A 17,121-nucleotide genomic window follows, 5' to 3' on the forward strand; every position below is an offset into this window, starting at 1 on the left:
CTTTTTTGAGAAATTTTTGTTTGCAATGCACTTATCATGGCAAATCATTCAGTAAATATGATGTTACTTTTTACTGACTTTACACTCTTTTGGTACGATGAGCTTTTTCAAATAAAAAATAAAAAAGCAATATGTGTTTTTATTTTGCTAATAACTCTCCATCAGTCAGAGAGTGAAGTACATAAGACTATACACTTTTAAAAAGCACGTTTTAAATGCAATTACAAAATTATAATGTCAAATGCTTATCAATTTGTTGACGTCTGCATTTCCTGAAAAATTAAAATAGACGGAAAATCACAATGAATCACTTCAAGAGGTCATAAACTCTTTAATTCAACTGCGATATATTCCATTGAATAAGCTTTCTCTACGCAATCACTAGGGGGATGGCTATCATAAGCGCTTATCATCACGTATTATTCAGCAAGTCTAACATTAACAATTCAGGAAAATACTGACAAGAAAGCGTGTATTTTTGGTATATTAAATTTTCGTGAAATTTAGCGAGGCGTAGTTGAATTCACGAAAATTAATACTTGTCCTCAAATCTTCAATCACGAAAAGATATACGTACAAAATATGCATGAAATTTTTTCCTGTGAATGCGCACCTTAAAGATACCAACAGGGGGAATATGTTCTTTGGATAATGGATTACAGTCTCTGCCTTGTACGTATGTTGTAATAACACTTGTACCAAATTACTTAACCTTGACCTTTTACAAACTAATGGTATTCTTGAAGCAAGTAACGACAAAATTAAGTTTTTTATAATATTTACGAAAATTATTCAAAGAAAGAATTTCTCTGCAAAGGAAAAAAAAAGGAAATGAAATATTATATTGCGTTCGCAATCTTTTATTTTTAGTTGACGATTAAGAAAGCAGAAGAATTTTGCTTTTTTATTATAACACATATGCAATTTTTCTACTGTAGATCATATATAACATAATTAAAAAATCTGACAAATCTATTTAACTGCAGTGTTTTGAACTCATACTACGCTCGTCAACTGAATCATTTTCCTGATTTATCTAAATATAATATTGTACAAAGCTTAATATATGCGTTGACCTTTCACAGAATTCGCACGTTACCAAATCCCGTCAGAGCTGTAACATTTTTGCTTATTAGTCTTTGTCTGTTTTAAAAGCAAATATATAAAGGACCAGCGCACCCGCAAATATCCATAACAACAGCCGTTGTTTGTCGGTTGACCAGGATAAAACATGCGCGAATTCTTTTTAACAAAAAATAACAAATGTTATATATTTTTATCGTGTTATTTGCGCGGGTCAACGACTAGTATAAGCTCGAAATTCAAGTTGGGCGTCGACCTTCTTATTTTTCAGTGCTTAAAAAGCATTTATTCAAAGGCCATTTTTGCAAGAAGAAAAACATTTCCTCAAAGCTTACTTGCAAGCACCCTGGATTCTAGTGAAACAATCAATGAAAAATAAACTCGAGTCGTGAAAACTGTGAACGGTAACAATGATCGTACAAAAATTTAACCTCTTGAACCTTTTATTTCCGAAGGACAAATAAAAGATGAATTAACTGGCATATTAAGCGACAAACCGACAATTTGTAATTTACTGTAATTATAACCTTAAATGTATAATGAATCATACATTTATACTCGTAACTATCCCAGTTACTGTCTGACTCCAATCTCTTTAAAAATAGCCGTATTCCGATTGTCTGTTCGTGCGTCTGTATGTCTTTTTGTTGGGAAAACACGAAATGCGATATATGAAGGACGGGCGACCCCGTGTTTTTTTCATGGGTGAACGACTAGTCTATATTATAATACCGGTATACGTTTGTCTGTCAGGCAAAAAGTTGTAAGACGATCGCAATGCGGTAAAAAAGGACGGGCAAACCCGTTTTTTTGGAAAAAGGTTGCGGCACACCAAAAAAAGTTACTTCGGAAAGAGTCTATTAAGTGAATCATAAAATTAAATCTTAACCCTATTCGGTCCAGGGTTTTTCGAACATATTATGACGGGTGGAGGTAATCCGCCCCCCACCCCCACCCCCTCAATAACTTTCCATAGGCTTGTTCAAACTGAATAAAACTTAGCACACTTATAGTACATCCCAAAGGGAACAAGTTGCAGCAAAAGTTTTTTGGTTTGCGTCAGAACATATGTGTGACGTCATCAAAAGCTTGTAATTTGTTCAAAATGCCACTATCTGCTTAAAGTTCAATTACTTTAGTTCTAGAGCGAATTTTTACATTTTGTTTAAACTTTCTGAAAGCTAGATAAAGTTATTTAACATTTTTTTTACACAGACCGCATTAAAAACTTCCAAAAATTTCCCGGGAATTCGTTTTTTTCGATTTTCGGGTAAAATCCGAAAAAATCGGAATTGGAATTGGAAAATAATTAGAAAATATGTTCATTATGTTTTTAAAAAATTCGTGTCCACAAGCCTACGAGTGCAATCTCCTTCCTGTTTGGACATAATGCCAGATCTTGGCAACCGTCGTAGAACCAAGCACGCTAATTGTGAAATAACTACCCATCAGCCTTAGGCACGTTAATACTAAACCATCGCAAAATGTATCTTTCTTGTATATTTCGTTTGCTCATTTCCAGGCCTTGTGTATAACATTTCGTCATATTTCATGTTAACTTTTCTTTTAGTTTGAAATTGTATGACTTGAGACTTGAGAAATTTGCTATTCTTGTAGTTGTTTGTATTCTGTCTGGACAAGCTGGGGACAATAAAAACTGTAAGACCTTTTTTTTAAGACTAAAATTACATCCTTTTTCATAAATTGTAATCCGTGACAATTACCTGAAGATTGGGAGTCTTTCGCTATTCCCACCAGTATAATTGGTGCAAGTTGTCGTGCTGTGCATGTGTTTTTTTCTGGAATAGCCAATTGATGTAAAATTAAAAGCATCCGGACTTCTCGGATGCTTTTAATCTTACATCAAGTTGTCGTGCTAGTGGGAATAGTGAAAGACAATCAGATATCGAAACGGAAAATTTAATATTTTAGAGGACGAAAAAGCGGCCATTTATTACAGTTAATTGAACGGAAACCTTGAAGACAATTTTGTACTTTGCATGCCCACGCGGCTATTAAACTAACTTTCTCTAATCTTGCACGAAATAGTTTAAGAAGAAGAAGGTTCGCACTGATTTGCTACAATGTTTCGAGTCGAGCGTATTTACACAGGTACGTCGTAGCCCCTTTTTACATACGACAACCCTGAAACAAAACAGAAAAAACGGGAAAGAAGATAAGACGAGATATTCCATTTTTGTAAAAATATGTTAAAAATGTTTGTATGTAAATATTCTTTTGATTTTGATCTGAAATGTGAGCAAAATAATACAGCTACACGGATATATAAGTTTTGGTTTCATAACAATCTGTAAAACTTGTTCAATTGGTTTTTAGGAGAATAAAACAGTATAAAGAGTGCAAAATATTCTGTTTGGATTTGCATTTTCGCCGTACCATAAGGTCACACAAGTTGTCTGACGTCCGCGTTTTTTAGGTTGTAATTTCTCACATTTCTTGTTTGAAATAACTACTGATGTTTGTTATCACCATAACAACAGGCGTCAACTTGTTGACATTGTCCATTATATATTTATCATCTAGCCATTCTGACTTTATCTAGGCTTCTTGCAATTCTTTTGAGTTTACGTCGAGATAAAAGATGGGTCGGAAATTAATCCATTAGTAAAATGAGTCAACAAAAACAGGTCGACAATAATTATAATTTGTTGAAATAGCACCCTTGTACAATATTTAGACTTTTACTGACTAAATTTTACAAAAGATAACTTTTTGTCCACTGAATCTTCGAGAATTTGAACTACCAAGGACTTTTATTAAGAAATTCGTCTTCTTAACTATAAATGTCATCTAAGAAGAAAACCCAGTGTTTTTATCATTTTAATTTTTGAGACATTTTGGTTTGCAATGCACTTGCAATGGAAAAGCAGTCATTAAAATGGTGTCGCATTTTACCGACTTTAAATTCTTTTTGTAGGATAAATTTTTTAAATAAAAAATGAAAAAACATTATGTATTTCTATTTTGCTAATAGCTCTTCATCAGTCAGACAGTGAATTACATAAAACGATACCCTTTTAAAACCACATTTTAAATGCAATTACAAAAGTACAATGTCAAATGCTTATCAATTTGTTGACGTCTGCATTTCTTCAAAAATTAAAATACAGTTGACTCTCTCTATCTCGACTACCCTCTATCTCGAACATCTCTCTATCTCGAACCAAAGTCTCGGTCCCTTGGACATTTGTGTAGGCTCTAAGCTATTTTCCTCTCTTTATCTCGAACCTCTCTATCTCGAATACCTCTCTATCTCGAACCAAAATCTCGGTCCCGTCTGACTGTTTCTCTCTCTATCTCGAACTTTTCCGGATTTAAGAACCTATTTACACTAAAAATCGAATTAAAATGTTCCATTTTCGAACGAAAATGTTTGACTGGAACGAAACCACGCTCCCAACCATTCTGTCGAATTACAAATTGGAGGACACTTTCAACGCAGACGAATTTGGTTTGTTTTACCAATGTCTTCCCGAGAAAACATACCACCTCAAAGGAGAAAAGTGTTCTGGGGGGAAGAAGAGCAAGTTGAGATTCACTGGAATGGCCGCAGCAAGTGCTACTGGAGAAAAGTTGCCAATGTTCGTCATTGGCAAATCAAAAAAGCCTCGCTGCTTTAATAACATCAAACATCTCCCTTGCCAATACACATCACAAAAGAAAAGTTGGATGGATAGTGAAATATTTGAAAACTGGGTCCGGAAACTGGACCAAAAGTTTCGTGTACACGGGAGAAAAATCGTTCTTATAATCGACAACTGTCCAGCACACCCATCGATCTCGAATTAACAAACATTCATCTGGTTTTTTGCCCCCTAACACAACGTCTGTGTTGCAACCGATGGACCAAGGTGTCATACGAAGTCTAAAAGCGCATTACCGAAGGAGAGTTGTACGTTTGCTGTGCAGTGCTTTGGAGAACAACAAACCTTTGCCAAAGATTTCAATTTTAAGCGGAATGAAGATACTGGCTGATTCTTGGGAGGCTGTAACTAAACAAACCATCATCAATTGTTTTAAGAAATCTGGAATCTCTTCTACAGGACAACAGGATGCTATTGCCGATTCGGATGACCCATTTAAAGATCTTCAAGAAAGTTTGGATGATTTAAGAGAGGCTGATCCATCATTGGTACCAAATGATCTCAGTGCTAATGATCTTGTGACCTTGGATGATGAGGTTATCGCAACCGCCCCTCAAATCTCTAATGAGGATATCATTGATGAATTTCGTAAATCTCAGGACGACGAAGCTGAAGACGATGGCAGTGACATGGAGGATGATTCATTTGATATAGTTGTCGAAAAACCATCAAGATCAAAAGTCGAGTGTAGTATTGATCTTTTGAAAGATCTAGCAATGTGTTGCGAAAAAGGCAATGAAATGCAAATGCTTATCTCCAAATTCGAAAAAATGTATAATGAAGACAGAGTGGCATCACTTAAACAAAAAAACATAACCGATTTCTTTAAATGAAGCTGTAAATTTATTTTATGTATTTATTTTAAAAGAAGTCTTGTGCATTGAATATTAACATTTTAACATCTCTCATTGACCTCTATCAACTCCCGATACACTGAAGGTTAAAAATACGTTTTTTACGAAAAAATCCAATTTTTGTCAATTTTTCTCTATCTCGAACTTTCTCTATCTCGAACAAATTTTCTGGTCCCTTGCAAGTTCGAGATAGAGAGAGTCAACTGTAGTCGACAAAACACAAAGAGGTCATAAACTCCTTAATTTAACTGCAATGTACTCTATTGAATAAGCTTTCTCTACGCTATCACTAGGAAGGTGGCTACTATAAGCACTTATCATTACGTATTATTCAGCAAATCTAGCATTAACAATTCAGGAAAATACTGATGAGAAAGCGTGTATTTTTGCTATGCTAAGATACGCGAAATTTAACTTTTCTTCAAATTTTTAATCACGAAAAGAAACGTAATATGCATGCAATTTTCTGTCTGCGAATGTGCACCCTAAATGGGCGGAATAGGTTTTTTGAGTAATGAATTAAAGTCTGTGTCTTGTACGCATTTTTTGATAACTAAGCATTTGTATCAAATTTGCTTAACCTTGACCTTTTATAAACTCATACTATTTGTGAAGCAAGTAACGACAAAATAAGTTTTTAAACAGACACGGAAATTATTCGATTGAAGAATTTCTCTACAAACGCCAAAGAATATTTTATTGCTTTCGCAAGCCTTTTTAAATGAAGATGGTAAATAGAGAAGAATATTATTTTTATTATATCGCATATGCAAGTTTTCTTCTGTAGGTCATAACATAATAAAAAGTACTTTTATATGCTTGGATTTTTAACGTGATGATTGGTAATTTTACAAGGTGTCTTGAACTCCTAAATAACTATGCCCTTCAAGACAGTCAACTTTTGCGTAGACCATTCACAAAACTCGCAGGTTACTAGACCCATCAGAGCTGTAAAATGTTTATTAGTTTCTATATTAATTATACCTGTAATCCGTCTGCCTGTTTGGAACGCAAATATCAAAAGGACGGGCAAACCCGCATATCTCCATAACAACAGCCTTTGTTTGTCGGTTGGCCAAAATGGAGTCATGGTAAACCACGCACAAATTCTTCAAACGAAAAATAACAAATGTGATATATTTTTATCGCGGATTTTCCACTTGTTAACGACTAGTATAAGCTCAAAATTCAAGTTTGGCGCTGACTTTCTTATTTTTTATTCATATTGCTTAAAAAACATTTATTTAAAGGCCATTTTTGTTAAGAAGAAAATCATTTCCTTGAACGTTACTTGCAATACCCTGGATGAAATAACAATAAAAAATAACTGATGACGTATATGCTGTGAATGGTGACAAAGGTTCCGCAAAAATTTACCCTATTGACCTTTTTATTTCCGAAGGAATTAATTGCCATATTAAGCGACAAGCTGACAGTTTAAAATTGTACTGAAGTTTTAACCTTAAATGTAACTAACCCAGTTACTGTCTGACTCCAATCTAAATCATAATACCCGCATACGTTTGTCTGTCACGCAAAAAGTTACGAGACGCACGCAATGCAGATAAAAAGGACGGGCGAACCCGTTTTTTGAAAAAAAGGTTGCGGCACACCAAAGAAAATAATTCGGAAAGAGCCTATTAGGAAAATCATAAAATTAAATCTTAAAATTGTTGTATGACGTTATATATAGGGTTACCAACCTGATAAAGGTCAAAACATTAAAACGAAGTCTTTAGTGCTTTTTGAATTAATTTGAGTTAAATCAAGTGTTTTCATAAAACAGGCTTGTTCTTTTCAACTAAACTTGTATGTTTGAAGAAAAACGACGGAAGCAAGCGGGAATTTTAAATTCCTAATTCAACATTCCTCCTCGGATGTTTTTACAATATAATAAGGGTATTTGCCCAGGTATTTATTCCGCAGGAAGGTATGTTTAAATTTACCGTAAAATTTCCCCACTAATTTAGATTAACCTTTCGTCCGTTCCCATGTGAGCAATGCTTTGTCAACACAATATCACCATGACTACATCTGTGTTTGTAAGCAGTGTAGTCAAGGAAACATTGAAGTGCGCAGAAGAACGGATCTGCTATTTTCAATCGTGACGTGTTCTAACACATGACAATTGCTACAAATATAAACCTACTAAACATCATTTTTGTCCAAATTACTTAACCTTAACTAAGATTTAGTTACCAAAGAATGTATATTGTAATTAGAGTTGAACAAAGACTAAACATTTCGCAGCGTAATATTGTTAGAGTTAACCTTTTTTCTATAAATGCAATCACTGCAGCTTAAGATCAAGATTACTTTCGAAATAGCTATAACTTACAAATCACCTTTCTCCAATTCTCAACTTTTTTAAACAAAACAAAACAAACATATGATTTTTGAAATTCTCTCCTGAAACTTTATAAAATGTGAATTCTTCAGATTCATACATCAAACAAACAACCTGGTAAGACAGTACTTTTTAATTTTGTACTACTTAACCTCTTATGAAGCTTGTTAGTACAAGTTGAAAATTAAAAGACGTTGACCGTAACATTAACACCACCAAAACATTTTCAAATGTCGGGAAATGTGAAGTTATTAGCAAAATCAGTTATCACTGTGAGGAAGATTGCCTTTTATATTGTTTTCGACTTATTTATCTTTATCATCCGCCATTTCTAAGGGACAAAAAAAAGAGGGCAAGCCATACCAATTTCTATTCAGCAGATGCAACATCGCGATTCATTGAATATCATGATTTATCCTTTCGAGGTAAGTAACATTTCATGAGACGCAATCAAATAACAAATTGTCTCACCAAGGACAGATAAAACTAATATTCAACAACATCTAACATGTAATTTGTGTTTTGTTATGTGCCGAAACTGTTTCTCAATGAAGAAGAAGGCAAGAAAACAAGAAATTGTTTTAGATGTTTGCAGAATTATTTACGGCTCTTTATACAGAATAAAAACGTCACAGCATCTATATAAATTTACACTCTTATAACGCTATTATTAGTGTTTGTCCTTTTCTAATTGGCAAAAAATCATTTAGAATTAGGTAAAACGATGGTCTGCAAAGAGTAAACAAGACGTATGATATACCCAAACAACCTCGCGAATAAAGTTTACAAAAATCAAATTGTGATTTTGTTACGAAGTTAGACACGACATATTTTGCTATTCAGATACGCAATAATATTTGTTACGCACTACGCAGTTATTTATAAAATTGATTTGTGAGATTGCCTTGAACGAAAAATTCCTCGAAAAGTCAATTTTCGATGGGTCACTTTGGGGTAAACTGTCTGAAAGGACGAAGAAAGACCACAAGCCCCACGTTAGTTTGCGAAATTCAGTAATTCAGTACCCCCTCCCCACCAAAAAAAAAAATTAAATACGAGTAAATCTTTATTGTTCGAAAAAAGAAATAGCTGCAGTTAAAAAAATATATTACTAGAAGAAAATTTACGTTCTTTCGGAGTGTTTCCGAAGTCTATGTTGGCGTGTTATTAGGGTAGCAAAAAGAATTTCGTTCTCGCTTTTATTTATTTATGGCGGAGCGTCTTCGTTTTTCTTTTATGTATTGTTGTGGAAATTTTAATTTTCGCAAACTACTTTCCAGGCATTTGGGGAGACCTTAATTCTGCCAACATTCACTTTCGAAAACTTTGGTAGAAACACCTTAACTTTACCAGTTAGTTAAATAAAGCTTTGGAACACTTATCTTATCTTTTTTTTAAAAAAAAAAGTAAAAATAGTTACCAAGATGAGATTTGAACACACAACTATTCCCGTGTCGGTGCTCAGAGAGGCAAAAATTTCCATTCTTGCAGGACACATTTGCGTTTTAATACAAGCTCACGAGCTTATAAAAACAATTTATTTTCAACAATTTAAATTCTCCATTACCTGCAGTATCAGTAGAATTATTAGTAGACAACGCATTTTTGTTCTCAGCGACACTTAATTTTGGCTCAGGTTTAATGTTGCTTAAGCTTCTGTGTATTTTACGAAATTCACGTGTTTCCTTCCAGTAAGATCGGTTTGTCGTACGAAACTTCTGATTTTTATAATCAGGCAAAACTCTGAAAACTTTCGGTGTTTAGTGATTCCTGTCGCTCGTCTTTTTTGTTCTGTTGCTTACAAAATGCTTCGTTAAAGAAACCGAGTGTAGTTTTGCTTATAAGGTGTTGCTTATAAAAAAGTGCAGACTGCAACATATTGTTTGTTGAGAAAAAACCAATAAAAGTACTGAAAATTAATCGCGTTTTTTATAAAAAAAACCCATAGTCTGCTAAAAAATGTAATGCGGGAGGATTTTATTTTAGGGTGAAGAACTGGTTTTTAAACATTAAAACGAAGTCTTTAGTGCTTTTTGAATTAATTTGAGTTAAATCAAGTGTTTTCATAAAACAGGCTTGTTCTTTTCAACTAAACTTGTATGTTTGAAGAAAAACGACGGAAGCAAGCGGGAATTTTAAATTCCTAATTCAACATTCCTCCTCGGATGTTTTTACAATATAATAAGGGTATTTGCCCAGGTATTTATTCCGCAGGAAGGTATGTTTAAATTTACCGTAAAATTTCCCCACTAATTTAGATTAACCTTTCGTCCGTTCCCATGTGAGCAATGCTTTGTCAACACAATATCACCATGACTACATCTGTGTTTGTAAGCAGTGTAGTCAAGGAAACATTGAAGTGCGCAGAAGAACGGATCTGCTATTTTCAATCGTGACGTGTTCTAACACATGACAATTGCTACAAATATAAACCTACTAAACATCATTTTTGTCCAAATTACTTAACCTTAACTAAGATTTAGTTACCAAAGAATGTATATTGTAATTAGAGTTGAACAAAGACTAAACATTTCGCAGCGTAATATTGTTAGAGTTAACCTTTTTTCTATAAATGCAATCACTGCAGCTTAAGATCAAGATTACTTTCGAAATAGCTATAACTTACAAATCACCTTTCTCCAATTCTCAACTTTTTTAAACAAAACAAAACAAACATATGATTTTTGAAATTCTCTCCTGAAACTTTATAAAATGTGAATTCTTCAGATTCATACATCAAACAAACAACCTGGTAAGACAGTACTTTTTAATTTTGTACTACTTAACCTCTTATGAAGCTTGTTAGTACAAGTTGAAAATTAAAAGACGTTGACCGTAACATTAACACCACCAAAACATTTTCAAATGTCGGGAAATGTGAAGTTATTAGCAAAATCAGTTATCACTGTGAGGAAGATTGCCTTTTATATTGTTTTCGACTTATTTATCTTTATCATCCGCCATTTCTAAGGGACAAAAAAAAGAGGGCAAGCCATACCAATTTCTATTCAGCAGATGCAACATCGCGATTCATTGAATATCATGATTTATCCTTTCGAGGTAAGTAACATTTCATGAGACGCAATCAAATAACAAATTGTCTCACCAAGGACAGATAAAACTAATATTCAACAACATCTAACATGTAATTTGTGTTTTGTTATGTGCCGAAACTGTTTCTCAATGAAGAAGAAGGCAAGAAAACAAGAAATTGTTTTAGATGTTTGCAGAATTATTTACGGCTCTTTATACAGAATAAAAACGTCACAGCATCTATATAAATTTACACTCTTATAACGCTATTATTAGTGTTTGTCCTTTTCTAATTGGCAAAAAATCATTTAGAATTAGGTAAAACGATGGTCTGCAAAGAGTAAACAAGACGTATGATATACCCAAACAACCTCGCGAATAAAGTTTACAAAAATCAAATTGTGATTTTGTTACGAAGTTAGACACGACATATTTTGCTATTCAGATACGCAATAATATTTGTTACGCACTACGCAGTTATTTATAAAATTGATTTGTGAGATTGCCTTGAACGAAAAATTCCTCGAAAAGTCAATTTTCGATGGGTCACTTTGGGGTAAACTGTCTGAAAGGACGAAGAAAGACCACAAGCCCCACGTTAGTTTGCGAAATTCAGTAATTCAGTACCCCCTCCCCACCAAAAAAAAAAATTAAATACGAGTAAATCTTTATTGTTCGAAAAAAGAAATAGCTGCAGTTAAAAAAATATATTACTAGAAGAAAATTTACGTTCTTTCGGAGTGTTTCCGAAGTCTATGTTGGCGTGTTATTAGGGTAGCAAAAAGAATTTCGTTCTCGCTTTTATTTATTTATGGCGGAGCGTCTTCGTTTTTCTTTTATGTATTGTTGTGGAAATTTTAATTTTCGCAAACTACTTTCCAGGCATTTGGGGAGACCTTAATTCTGCCAACATTCACTTTCGAAAACTTTGGTAGAAACACCTTAACTTTACCAGTTAGTTAAATAAAGCTTTGGAACACTTATCTTATCTTTTTTTTAAAAAAAAAAGTAAAAATAGTTACCAAGATGAGATTTGAACACACAACTATTCCCGTGTCGGTGCTCAGAGAGGCAAAAATTTCCATTCTTGCAGGACACATTTGCGTTTTAATACAAGCTCACGAGCTTATAAAAACAATTTATTTTCAACAATTTAAATTCTCCATTACCTGCAGTATCAGTAGAATTATTAGTAGACAACGCATTTTTGTTCTCAGCGACACTTAATTTTGGCTCAGGTTTAATGTTGCTTAAGCTTCTGTGTATTTTACGAAATTCACGTGTTTCCTTCCAGTAAGATCGGTTTGTCGTACGAAACTTCTGATTTTTATAATCAGGCAAAACTCTGAAAACTTTCGGTGTTTAGTGATTCCTGTCGCTCGTCTTTTTTGTTCTGTTGCTTACAAAATGCTTCGTTAAAGAAACCGAGTGTAGTTTTGCTTATAAGGTGTTGCTTATAAAAAAGTGCAGACTGCAACATATTGTTTGTTGAGAAAAAACCAATAAAAGTACTGAAAATTAATCGCGTTTTTTATAAAAAAAACCCATAGTCTGCTAAAAAATGTAATGCGGGAGGATTTTATTTTAGGGTGAAGAACTGGTTTTCGGGATGAAAAAGCACTGTTCACTATTCGTTTGGGGCAGGTGTTTTTGGTTTACAAATATTCCTTTTTTGTAGAAAATTTTATGGAGTCGTAGCAGTTGCTCCCTAATGTTTTTCGGCTGGACCATATTACAGACTTAAAGATCAAATAGAGTAACTTAGAAACTCGAGGACTGCCACTGCATTTGCAATCGTACTTATAATGCTCTCTAAACGAAACTAAAAAGTTACTTGCGTTGTCTGAAAACGTAGATCGCAAGATTAGTAGTTTGATTTAATTAAACTTCCCTTGAGATTTCTAATAGCTGCGAATGTACTTTAACATCAGCTGTTAGATACGTTTATTGGTACTAGAACTTGATTGCCTTCAACAAAACATTGACGAATGGTAATTATTCACATTATTTGAACGAATTTTAACACATCACAAAAAAAAAACAGGTAAGTTTTACACTGCACCTAATAAAAGCTAAAAATATCCATTTTCTAAATTTAGTGTTATAAGCCCTTTTTAACGACAGCGCAAGTTCAATTTTGGTTAAGAATCTGTCTGGATACCATCAAAAACTATTTTTTGTGATTTATGGATACATATTTTATAATACTTCCTGAAAATTGAACCTATCCATCGTGAAGGAGCTTAATGAGTGTCTATTAAAGGAAAATAATGTATTGCATTCACCTTTGTACAGAATTTTTTTGTGAGGTGACTTAAACAATACGGATGTTTATTCCAGAAACTTTACTTTATTCTATTTATTAACTACGTTTTTGACCCAAATAATACGAATGTTTAATCCATAAGCTTTACTTCATCCTTTCTTCTTTAAAAATGCTTGAACATGAAGCTTTTAAGGATAAAAGTGATTTCCTTAAGGTTTCAGGTTTTCCCAAATTAGAATGTTGCTACCTAAATGAGATATCTTTAAGACTTTGTACCAAGACAAAATATTAACGCTCTATCAACCATAGAGACATTATAAATTATCTTTTAATATCTTTTAATAATATCTCTATGTATCGACTAAACAAATTCACAGAGGATAAGAATCATATAAATTAAAAACGTTATAATAAGAATGAAATATATAGTATAGTGAAATAAATAATATAGTTGCTGCACCAAAGAATTGTTCATTGTCTGACAGGTAGTCAGACAATGAACTCACTTCCAATAAAATCAATAATGAACCTTGCTAATTACCGACGAATTTTATTGATTCGTTCACCTTTTAACGTGTTTTGCTTTTCACATTAAAATTTAAGACTTCTGGCAGGGAAAGATGACATAAATTGAGGTCACTTCTATTAAATATTTTAGGTACTGGCAAAGAAATCACATCCGCAGGAACGTGGGTTTTATTAGGACTAAATTATAGTCATTTAAGTGATAAAACAAACGGTAAAGCAAAATTCTATAATTTACGACTGTTAGAAACCAATTATTTGTTAATTAGATCATTTCTGCCCACGTTTCCGATGTGTTACTTTAATGTATCTTCCAAAGCATATATAAATTGGGAGTAATCACTTGGCTATCAGCTAAGGCAAGATTACGCAGATTGTAGGATCAATAAGAACCTCACATTGCAGGATTCTCTCAGGTAAGTAGTTTGTAAACACTGCTGCTTAAGTAATTAATTAATTCCTTCATAAAATTACAAGGACCCTATTAGAGTATTCTTAAATGTTCATTTGAATCTACCAAGCTTTCCATGGCATTAAAGTAGAATAACATTGCAGTTTGTCAAATGTAGCATTGCGTGTAACTTGATTTTTATTACTTTTAGATCGACATCAGCATGACTGGTCTGCAACAGAACGAGATAATATATATTGCAGTCCTTAGCGTGCTCATTGCTCTCATTTTGGTTGGCAATATTTTATTATGCATCGTTTTCTTCCTGTATCAAAGACTACGCACAGTTACGAACTATTTTATCATATCCTTAGCGTGCAGCGATATATTTGTTGCGTTGGTTCCCATGCCGATTTTCTTGTACTTTATCATAAAGAAAACCTGGCCACCAATGATACAAAGTGACACGTTTGCATTGATTGACGTGATCACATGTGTATCATCTATTGGAAACTTAACTTTGATAAGCATTGACAGATACTTTGCTGTTGTCGTTCCACTTAAACGTAAGGCGTATATGACAAGAAGGAAATCTTTGTTTATGATTGGATTTATTTGGATTTGGAGTGTGAGTGTTGCTTCAGCCAATCAGTTACTTCCCTTTAATGAATATACATACGTTATCATGTTACTTGGTGTGCTCGCTCCCTTCATTATCATGATTTTTGCGTATGTTGCAATTTTTTACACAGTACAAAAAAGTCGAAAAGTGTCGAAAAGATCAGTGGCAAGGGAATGGAAGGTAGCTAAGACAATTTTAATTGCTATCACTGTCTTCTTCCTGTGTTGGACACCGTTCTTAGTTGTGAATCTCTACGTAGTAATGACAATGAAACCAGTTTCACAAGTTCTTGTCTACGGCGTAAAATGGCTACAGTATTTTAACAGTTCCTGTAATCCAATTATTTATGGATTATTTCATGATCAATTCGCAACAGCGATTAAAAGTTTTTTGAGGAAGTGCTTAGGAAAGCCGGATACACCTTTTAAGAAGGGGAGCCAATACCCGTCAAAACTTACAATGAGCACTGGGGCGAAATCTTTGCGTTTCGATGGAAGCTCGAAAAACTCTGTTTCTTTAGGACGTAAAGAATATCAGGATGAAAATTTGAAACATGAAAAAGTGTTAAATCAAACCAACAAGCTAAACTCAATCAATGAATGCCAGGAAGCAGTTGAAGAAGTTGCAAGTAAGAGAGAGCAATTGGCGAAAGAAGTAACCCAAAACGAAATGTTGAGGGACATGCGAAAATCAGAAGATGGAGAAATTGTGATAATCGTTGAGCAATCAAAAGAAGATACTCATGAGACAAGTCACAGCAAAGTTAAAGACGAAATGGCAAAGGAAAATAATGTGGAGACGAATGAAATTGTGGCTTGATTTGAACACCACTAGAAGGATTTTTAAGAAACGAGACGAAATATTTTAACTATCCGTATTTTGATCCTAGATTTGTGTTTTTAAACCGGGCTATAACGATCTAATTAACTATATTATTGTTTTCTATTGCAATGTATTTCAGCGCTTGGACCTCGTTTTTCCCAGGAACGACTTTGAGCGACAACAACGACAGCTTTCATCCTAGATTTCTATGAATGTTGCTTCTGAATTCACACCCGAGATTTAGGTAAATGAGAAAAACACTTCTACATTGCTGTAAAACTGATTCTACGAATTGCTGTTTTTTCATCCTGCTAAATATATTTTCCTGTCGCGGTACCAGCAATTAAAAGGGTGAAAGCTACACATCTAATTTGAAAAAACTTATTCGTGTTATTTTCGGGTGCAGGCAAATGGTGTAAATTCAAATTGTACAGGAAAGGTATCCAGGCCTAACATACAGGTGAGCAATGCGCATTTTCGCTAAGCTTCATAACCTTTGTTACAAACATTTAGGCTTTAATCACACGATGACCTATTTTTTCTTGTTTGGCGCTTGTTCTACAGTGCAAATTATATCGTAATTGCACTGCTCGGAGTGCAAATATTTCTTAATTGCACTCTAGAATCTTAACTGCACTCTTTAAGGAGCGTCGATAATTTATAAAATATATATCATGTTATAATTCGAACTATATTAAAAAAGCCCATAAAACATAAGGTAAGAAAAAGGTCATAAAACAATAAGGCCTATTAAATCTGAACAAGAGAAAAAAAGCATTCGATATAGAAAAAAATATATTTTCTAAAGCGTTTACTTGCCGCTTGAAATAATTACTGTTTCTTTTGGATTCATACCCATAAATATTTACTTTCTCGCGTTGTATGACAAGTCAAAAAAGATATCTTTACAATGAATCGAACTAATTATAAATCAGCTAATAAAAAAATCAAAACATTGAAATTGACATCCTGTGCTACTCTTACAAAAATAGTTCATTGTGTGACTAGCTCGTAATCGAACGTTTACTCGTGCAATTGGAAATAACCGAGCTCGTAACTTTTTTGCTTTTTAAATTTATCCTCGTCTTACGGACTCAGAAAATTAAAAGCATTTGATGTCGCTGAAAAATGTCGACAAATTAAACGTCACGATGTCAATAACACGAATTTAAAGGAGAAGTAAACTGCGATGCAGCACAGATGCTGAAAAAAATTTCATGATGAGTGTTGATTTTAAAGATTAGACCAACTGGCTTTAGTCGTCTTTCCATAACAAATTCCAAGTGTATATAAATTTTGTTTACATCTTTACGAGTGCCGAATTATTTAAAATTAAGTAGTTTTACACATTTGCCAAAAAGTGGCAAAATTAAAAAAAAACAATTGGATATATTTCTTTTTTTGTGATGGTCACGGTTCAATATACACAAAATAAGTAAACAGGAAAAAGCTAAAGAACAAAATAGCAAAATGAACATATTTTTATTATTTTATGCTATTGAACTTAAAAAAC

The 17,121-nt window shown here is 33.5% G+C and overlaps 1 protein-coding gene across 1 annotated transcript; it reads left to right on the forward strand.

The window, feature by feature from the left end:
* The first annotated feature begins 14,316 nt into the window (after positions 1–14,316).
* On the forward strand, positions 14,317–16,220 carry LOC130623098 (histamine H2 receptor-like). Its single transcript, XM_057438596.1, has 3 exons — positions 14,317–15,596; positions 16,015–16,068; positions 16,173–16,220. Exons 1-3 carry the CDS (start codon positions 14,388–14,390, stop codon positions 16,218–16,220), a joined length of 1,311 nt encoding a protein of 436 aa, XP_057294579.1. The 5' UTR covers positions 14,317–14,387.
* The last annotated feature ends 901 nt before the right edge of the window (positions 16,221–17,121 follow it).

This window comes from Hydractinia symbiolongicarpus, chromosome 13, assembly GCF_029227915.1.
Source record: "Hydractinia symbiolongicarpus strain clone_291-10 chromosome 13, HSymV2.1, whole genome shotgun sequence".
Taxonomy (NCBI): Eukaryota; Metazoa; Cnidaria; class Hydrozoa; order Anthoathecata; family Hydractiniidae; genus Hydractinia; species Hydractinia symbiolongicarpus.

What these genes read in the sequence shown, in the direction of transcription:
- LOC130623098 (XM_057438596.1), top strand. Translation starts at nt 14,388, where the DNA reads ATGACTGGTCTGCAACAGAACGAGATAATATATATTGCAGTCCTTAGC. An exon ending in ATGTGGAGACGAATGAAATT is followed by an intron (nt 15,597 to 16,014) that starts GTGGCTTGATTT and finishes TTTCGGGTGCAG; the next exon opens with GCAAATGGTGTAAATTCAAA. An exon ending in TATCCAGGCCTAACATACAG is followed by an intron (nt 16,069 to 16,172) that starts GTGAGCAATGCG and finishes CTTGTTCTACAG; the next exon opens with TGCAAATTATATCGTAATTG.